The sequence below is a fragment of the Merops nubicus genome, unplaced genomic scaffold (genome assembly GCF_000691845.1).
Source record: "Merops nubicus isolate BGI_N331 unplaced genomic scaffold, ASM69184v1 scaffold18848, whole genome shotgun sequence".
Classification (NCBI taxonomy): domain Eukaryota; kingdom Metazoa; phylum Chordata; class Aves; order Coraciiformes; family Meropidae; genus Merops; species Merops nubicus.
In genome coordinates, this window is record NW_008625307.1 from 23,084 (window position 1) to 31,901 (window position 8,818).

General features: G+C 37.3%; 1 protein-coding gene across 1 annotated transcript in view; it reads right to left on the minus strand.

The window, feature by feature from the left end:
* Positions 1-8,479, minus strand: part of GUF1 (GUF1 GTPase homolog (S. cerevisiae)) — a 20,718-nt gene extending 12,239 nt beyond the window's left edge. The window contains exons 1-6 of the mRNA XM_008945643.1: positions 8,368-8,479; positions 6,701-6,849; positions 6,410-6,490; positions 4,428-4,505; positions 1,316-1,399; positions 779-843 (exon numbers count right to left, since the gene is read on the minus strand). Coding sequence (XP_008943891.1) covers positions 779-843; positions 1,316-1,399; positions 4,428-4,505; positions 6,410-6,490; positions 6,701-6,849; positions 8,368-8,467 — 557 coding nt within the window. The 5' untranslated portion in view covers positions 8,468-8,479. The remainder of the gene's footprint in view (positions 1-778; positions 844-1,315; positions 1,400-4,427; positions 4,506-6,409; positions 6,491-6,700; positions 6,850-8,367) is intronic.
* Between the last annotated feature and the right edge of the window lie 339 nt (positions 8,480-8,818).

Genomic DNA, 8,818 nt, shown 5'->3' on the forward strand with positions numbered 1-8,818 from the left:
TCCCTACATGCAACAGAAGTACAAATAAAAGAAAAACAAATGCATAGACATCATACCCATCTCAAAACAGGTGAAACTAATGTTTAAAATATCATATTAAGGAGAACAAAAAAAAAAACTGTTACAGTCCAGCAGCAAGTGCACCAGAATTTTGGTTTTGCCATCTTTCATAAAAACCTAATCTCAGATTTTCATTCTCTTTTTTTTTTCCTTAACTAATATAAGGATAGCAATTATGAGCTAACAGTAGGAAAAAAAGAATGAAAAGCAATATGCCAATTCAAACAACTAATTTAGCAGCTCTGTCATCAAGTTCTTAGACAAAAGTCTTATATTAAAGGTTGGGTTCAGGATATGAAACTCTAAACATAACAAATTTCAATTACCTTTATCATTTTAAGTGCAATGTTCAAAACGAGCAACAGCACACAACCTCAAATATTAAATTTCATGGAAGCTACACAGTCATAAAAGTATCACCTTTAGTGCTTCACCTCTCGTCTTTCACTTCAAACTCCTTCCTCTCACACTCCTTAAGAAGCCTTCTCTGCCAATATTCACATATGCATTTTTTAAGACATCTCAAATCTGATGTCTTTTTTTTCTGATTTGCAATTTGAAAGTGATTTAACGAGCTCCAACATTACATGTCTCTCACATCTCTTTATGAAGTATTGACTTTAAATCAGATAATAAGTGAGAAACTACTGCCAATACTGTATACATGTAGTATACAGCCATTAACTGTACAAAGTTTCATAATGACATATAGACTTACGGTGGAATTTTCTCAATGACCTTCTGAAGAACTTTTTCAACATTTGTTCCCTGTTTAGCAGAAATCTGAAACAAGTCCAAGAGTAATCTTATAAGCATCTTGCACTCATTCACTACATATAAAATAGTGTCACATTCACTTCATTTTGGTGACCACAGATAATACTACCCATAAAAACACTCTGAAGCACATTTTAGAATGCTGTTAACATGAAATGCTCATTTGATTATAACTTATTCTGTAACATTTTTTTTTTCTCCTGAATGGAAGTTATTGTTAAGGTAAAAATGAAAACAATTTCATTCACATTGAGAAATAATTTAAAATCTAATGACATTCATCAAGACATACTAGAATTCTTAACAGAGATATACGTTCTCCACTCTTGTTTTCCTGGAGACAATTTTTAAAGAAATGAATGAATGTCAAAGACTTGCAAACAGACCAACCCTGTTGATTTACTGTATGTATACATCTTTCATTTGCTACAAAGTGGATACAGTCATACAATCAACCATGTTATAAAAGAGATCTTACCCTTACACATTCATCTGTAGGGATATCAAATAGCTTCTCAATTTGTTTTTCAACTCTTTCAGGGTCTGCATTCTTCAAGTCAATCTGAAAACCAACAAAACTGCTAAATATACAGCCAGCTGTGTTTTCCATACAATCCAGCACTGTTGTTTCCAATTATACAAGTCAGGGAACCCTTATGTATCCATTAGTAAATACTGGATGTCTTCAGGAAAAGATATTCACCAAGAGTTATTTAGAAAAAGTCTTCCTTGCTTGACTTCAGGAAGAAACCCCTCTGTAACTAGACCATTTTTTGTTTATTTCATTAGGCAGAACACCTTTGCTAAAGAGCTGGTAAGAATCTTTAATCTACAAAGTAATTTGTACGCATAAGTGGCACCTATACTGTTTACAGGATCAAACGTTAAGTACCATATATATCTACAAAAAAAGCAATCAACTTCTGAGCAATAATTGATCTTGTGATTCCAATCTTATATACAAAAAATTGTACAAATCGTAACATTTGAACTTTATTTTAAAGACTACGCTTTTAAAATACTGAGCTGCCACTACCTCTGTGTGCCATCACTAACAAAAATAAAATACCCACTAAAGCACACGTAGGAATGTGGATTATCAGAGCAAGAACCTCGAAGTTATTTTTGTAATAAGCGACTCAAAGATTCATCAGAACAAAACATTTTAAAAGGAGGGAAATCCAGTGTTCATAAACTGGTGTTTAAATTATGATGGACTAAAGGACTGTTACAGATATCCCAAACTACCTAAGTCCCCCCTATCCACACAACTTCCCATCCACAGATCGGAGCTGTAACTGTTCTCAGGGTAAGAGCCAAGTGAGAAGTGATGCACAAGTTATACAAGTAATACATTTCTAAGGCAAGTGTATACATCTAAATACAAGATAACCTAAGGTCACACCGACAGCTTTCTAAACTACTCACATCTGTAACTTTCAATTTGAAAACCACAGCTGTTAAAAATCTAGCATTGCAAAAAGCAAGATTAGTAGAGTCATAGCAGAATCATTCAGGCTGAAAAAATCCTTAAGATCATTGAGTCCAACTGTAAACCTGGCATTACTAAATCCATCAGTAAAACATGTCTATATGGCTTTTAAATACCTCCAGGGTTGGTGACTCGACCCTGGACAGCCTGTTCCAGTGCTTGACAACCCTTTCAGTGAAGACATTTTTCCTAATACCCAACCTAAACGTATCCTGGTGCCACTTGAGGCAGTTTTCCTCTTGTCCTGTTACTTGTTATTTGGGAGAAAAGACCTACCCCCACCGCTCTACAACCTCCTTCCAGGCAGTTTTAGAGAGCAATAAGGTCTCCCTTCAGCCTCCTTCCTTTTCTCCAGGCTAAATAAACAACCCCAGTTCCCTCAGCTGTTCCTCATAAGACTTGTGCTCTACAACCTTCACCAGCTCCACTGCCCTTCTTTGGACACACTCCAGCTCCTCAGTGTCTTTTTATAGTGAGGGGCTGAAAACTAAACTCAGTATTTCAGATGTGGCCTTACCAGTGCCAAGCACAGGAGGACAATCACTTCCCTAGTCCTGCTGGCCACACTATCCCTGATACAAGCCAGGATGCTGTTGCCTTCTCAGTCACCTAGGCACATGTTTAGCTGGTTGCCAGTCAGCACCCCCAGATCCTTTTCTGCTGGCCAGCTTTCCAGCCACTATTCCTCAAGCCTGCAGTGCTACCTGGGGTTCTTGTGACCCAAGCGCAGGACCCAGCACTTGGTCTTGTTGAACCTCAACCCCATGGCCTCAGCCCATTGCTCCAGCCTGTCCAGATCCCTCCTTACAGCCTTCCAACCCTCAAGCAGCTCAACACAACCACCTAACTTGGTGTCATCTGCAAACTTACTGAGGGTGCCCTCAATCCCCTCATCCAGATCACTGATGAAGATACTAAACAGAACTGGCCCAAACACTCAGCTCTGGAGAACATCACCTGTGACCAGCTGCCAACTGGATTTAACTCCATTCACCACCAGTCTTTGGACACAGCCACCCAGCCAGATTTCACCCAGCAAAGAGTACCCCTGTTCAACCCATGAGCAGCCAGTTCACACAGGAGAATGCTGTGGGAAACTGTGTCAAAACCTTCAATAAAGTCCAGGCAGACAACTTCTACAGCCTTTCCCTCACCCATTTGGTGGGTTACCTTGTCATAGGAGATCAGGTTGCTCAAGCAGGACCTGCCTTTCATAAACCCATGGTGACTGGGCCTGATTGCCTGGTTGTCCTCCCCTCCCCTGGAACCGATGTCAAACTGACAGGCCTCCAGTTCCCTGGATCCTCTTCCTGGTCCTTCCTGCAGAGTGGCATTTTCTTTGCTAACCTTCAGTCAACTGGGACCTCCCCAGTTAGCCAGAACTGCTGATAAATGATGACAGGTGGGTTGGTGAGCACTTCTGCCAGCTGCCTCAGTACCCTTAGGTGGATCACATCTGGCCCCATGGACTTGAGTGCATCTAAGTGGTGTAGCAGGTCACTGAACATTTGCCCCTGGATTATGTAGGCTGTCCAAAACTCACATCACAACCAGCCTGCTTGGAGCACAGCAGAGCATATGCATAATCACCTTCCTGGCCACTCATGACCAAATTCTCATACCAGCTAAACATCTCACCTGAATTTAAGACTCTGAAGCCCTGGAATGCCACAACTTCAGCTTGTTCTCATTAGGGTAAAATACACTGAGTATTAAGTCCTGAGTATTACTTGAGTGATCAGGTATTTTTCATACCATAGCCCTTGTTTGCTTCAAGTTTTTCTGTTCACAAACTACAAGTGGGTCAGATTTCCTTATCAAGATACAATTTAGTCAATGAGTCTAACCTTTATTTACTATACAGATTCCAGTAATAATTTTTCTGTTCTGCTTGTAAAATGCTTCTACATGTATTTTATGAAATGAAAACGGAAGCTCCCAGCGGTTACTACAAAATGTTAGACAGCAAATGCATAAAGTTCTTATTACATTCTAGTTTTTTCATTATATACTTCTGTTAGAGGACACATTTCTTATCAATCTTCTACACATTTAATCACCCCAACTATATAATAGGAAACTCTGAAACCTTTATTACCTTATTTATGACAGGAATTATTGCAAGCTGTGCTTCAAAAGCAAGATAGAAGTTTGCCACTGTCTGAGCCTGAATACCCTAGAAAATAAGGATTAAAGAAGTTTAACATGGAATCTTCCTGAGTTTTGATGGTTTTGGTTTTTTGTTTGTTTGTTTTGTTTTTGTAAGGCATAGTACACAATAAGATTATGTCACTATTCTATCCACTCCTTCATTTGGGGGATGTAAAATAAGTACAGGTTATTGATTATACATATTGCTGAAAAATAAAATATTCTTAACTATAATTTATGATCATCCAAATATAAGCAGACAAACTAATAATGCTCTATGTGTGATCAATTTCAGAGAATTGTTTACAGATAACACAGTATTATGTACACATTATACACCAACTATGTATTTTTGTGTTATTTATTTCTAAACAGCCAAGATCACAACAGGTACCTCAAAATACGGATTCTCCATTTACAACAAACTATTGACAAATGGACAGAGACAAAAAAGTCATGTTTATCATGGTAATAGGACTAGTTACTCCAGAGAGCAGGAACATACCTTCAACTTACTTTAGTTATTTTCCAAAAAGAAAAACAATGTAAGGTTTGTACCTCACATTTATTTCAAAAGGATGGCAAAAACCCCAGCTCTGATTAGAAAAAAAAAAAAAAAAATCCTAATATCACACTTGGACCAGAGAGGGAAGAAGGGATGATGAGGGGGAAGAAAAGGAAAAAAAATAAAAGAAGCTACTTCTTGTCTTCCCTTTTGTTTACAACAGATCAAGCGGAAAATTACTTATATGGGGGTACTCACTATGGATATATGGGCCTAACTTTTTGGTAATGTCAAGAAGCAGTAAAGAACAGTTATTAAAAAAAAAAGGTAAAATGCAAGACCTAAATCTTGAAAATTACCTCCAGAATTCAGGCTGGCAGGAGAAACATTAGCAGTTATAAAGAAAAAGTTGAGCTGTTAAGCACTCTGACCAAAATTCCAATACAGAATACTAAATAATCACAATAAAATATTTATTACAGAGGCTTAGTCAAGAAGTCTGCTTGCCCACCAAGCTAGGAAGGAGCAAGTGTTCACAATAATTGAAAGTTAGTTAGTTGGGTGGGGGGTTTTTTTTGCTTTGTTTGTTTGGTTTTTATATAGAAAAAGGAAAAAAGGTAGCATTAATTTGACCTTTGTATAATCCAGTCATAAACATGCCATAGAGAAAGTGTTCAAAATACTTTATGAGAATGTGTTCATATTTAAAATTATGTTCTCATAATCCTCATACTCTAGTCCATGAACTGATTATTGAAAGTTTTTCTAGCACTGTCCAAATGAAAGTACAACTAAGTCCTCTAACTTCACTTCCCTCGTGCTACACACCTTGTATATTTAGAAGTATTACCTTACAAGCATTTCACTCCCTCATGGCCCTGCTTCTCCTGAAAGAAAGTCAAGAGCCCATTACTCTACTGGATGTAAAACATCTTAAGTTTTCAGAATACATTTATTCATGTTTGGCTTATAGTGTCCTTTAGCTTTAATGTTGCCAGTATCAGTTTGTATTAGATGACCAAAACTAGTTATAACTAACAGTGTGGTGAGCTGAGCATTGTCAAGCTTTCCAACAAGAAAGAGAATGTACTCAAATGGGTTATTCGTACAATAGCTAAAAGTTCTTCACATTGCCATTTGCAAAGTTTACACTCTGCAAAAATGTAGGCTCTCCCTCTTCATTAATCCTGTGCTTTGATTGCTACGTCACAGAACTGCAGGATATAGCAATGCACAAGTAAGTATTTGTTCCTAGAATCTTTTTTTAAACTCCCTTCTTCCGCAATGTAAAACATTTGTGGACATAACACCAGGGGCAGAAACACTGATGGGAAAAAAAGAACCAAACAAGCCCCAAATCTAATCTCTCTAGCTTGCTTAAATTGCTGAAATTCTAAGTAGAAAGGAATAATTAAGAACTCCACCTCGTTTGCATCCACCACAAGTATGACACCTTGACAGGCAGACAGTGATCGTGATACTTCATAGCTGAAGTCTACATGGCCCTGTGGAGAAAATAAATGTTCACAATTTCAGGTATTTATAGATTCTTGTGCAAAGATTTCTATACTATGATGTTTTCATTTGTACAGATGTTCACAATTCTAAAAAAAAAACAAAACCTTGAATAAACAAAAGAAACCATAAATCTCCTACTTTTACATATAAAGACATTTAGCTTTGTATGTTTTAAACACCATTTATACTTAACTTACTGGCGTGTCAATAAGATTTAGGAGGTAGTCCACTCCTTCATGGCTGTAAAAGAGAGATGCAGATTGTGCTTTAACTGTGATTCCTCTTTCACGTTCCACTTGCAGTTTATCCAGCACTTGTTTATTACGGTCAGTTTTAGCTATTGTTCCTAAGATTAAAAAAAAAGCAAACAAAAACCAACCGTTTCATTACCTCATTTAGTACTTTAGCTCTCAAAATAGCTCTTGAAAATGTCACAAACCAGAACGTGAGATTTGCTGCCACAAATGAAGCTATTCCAAAAATTATTTTAGATTTTTATTTAAAAGTAAAATTATGCCTCAACTCTTAAAATTTTTAAAATAAATTTTTACACATGAAGCTATGTAAAATACTTTACAGAGCAAACAGGATAAAAACACAATTTAGAAGATTAAGAAGTACATATTCCATTCAGTGCTAAATAATTTTGGTGTTTAAACAAACTTTGTCTCCTATCACAAGAGGGCAGCTCCAGGCCTCATGGCTCCAGTCAGTGCCAATCTCCAGTGCAATAGTAGCGTTACCACAGAGCTTGACACACCTGAATTCAAAACCATTCTATCACAGCCATCCCAAAATAATGCCCATAGTGACACACAAGAGGTAACCATAAGCTTTGGATCAAAGTTATTCTTTCTTTTCCAGTTTTTTGTTGTGTTTTTTTCCCTCTCTTCTAAAGGGCATTTCTGAGTAGCTAACTGAAGCTCTGCCCTGGAAGTAGTCTCTGCCTGGGAGCAACTGGTTTGCAGCTCCCCTTGGAAAACCCCCTAGGAAAACCTCTGTCTCTCTCTTCCAAGGAATGCCTAGTCACTTACAGTAATGAAGATCCCTTAGTACTTCTGTTTCTGACTTTCACTTTAAAGGGGGACAGTTTTCCTTACCCTCAACAATAACAGAGAAATAAAACCACTGAAGTTCATAAAGCACTCCAATAGAGAGAAAATAAATACCTCTGAAGGTGAAAGGAACATAACTTCACCAATACTTAGAGTAAAGGAAAATGCAAGTCTACATAGCAGCTGAGAACCCATGGAACTTACACTTAATTACTAGCAGTTATTCTACATCCTAAATCTAAATCACCAGGGAGCTGTACATTTCTAAAACTTATTCTACAGTATCATTATCAAGCTTCAGTACCAGTGAGCTTCATCACCATGAAAGGTATTTGTTCATGGTTTGCTTGTAAGAGGACACATCTTTACATTCATTTAAGTGCAAGCAGCTGAAGTTCCTCCCTGTTTCAGTAAAGCTTTTGAAAACTACTCTGTCCATAATTCCTAGGTCATGACACTGTCTTTCTGTGCACTCCAAACACTGGCAGTAAACATCATAAAATTGCTTTGTACTGGTCTAGCACACGACTGGCCAGGAACTACACCAGTACACTCCTCCTCAATCTCGTTCCAAAATACATACTTCCTTTAGACAATTACACACTTCTTTACCCAAACTTGTAGACAGGTCTTAAACAGAAAAGGTCACATTCACACCCATAACACTACACAACTGGCAGCCTAAAAGGACAAGCAACCTGGCACTAGAAGAGCAAAGATATTAGAAATTTTAGTAATAATCAAAGCTACAGAAATTTTCAAGTCATCTCACATGTCAAGAAAATGTAATATGAAATCTGAACACCTACCTGTAATTTCCAACAGCCTGTCTGCTAGTGTGCTTTTGCCATGATCTACATGAGCTATAATACTGAAGTTTCTAATGCTTTCAACAGGATACATCGACATATCTAATTTTTCCTGAAAAACAGAAATGTATTTTCATAAAACATGGTTACAGTCTCTATATACAATGCGACTCGGCTTATTAACTCTCTTCTCTAGAAGAGGCATAGGTTGAAAAGAGATACAAAAACTTACATTGCCATCAGTGTTTAATATGCTAGTATTTCATTTTAGTCATATATACATTTATTTACTACTCTGAATAATCAGTAAGTACACTGGAAGGTGTTGTGAAATGTACTGTTCTTATGCATACAGGGAGTCCGAAAACTTAACAGTTTCGGGTTTGTTCTAATGCTGAACTTAAGGATTAAAAAACTGGATTCAGGGAACCATTAAGGGCATCATTCTTCA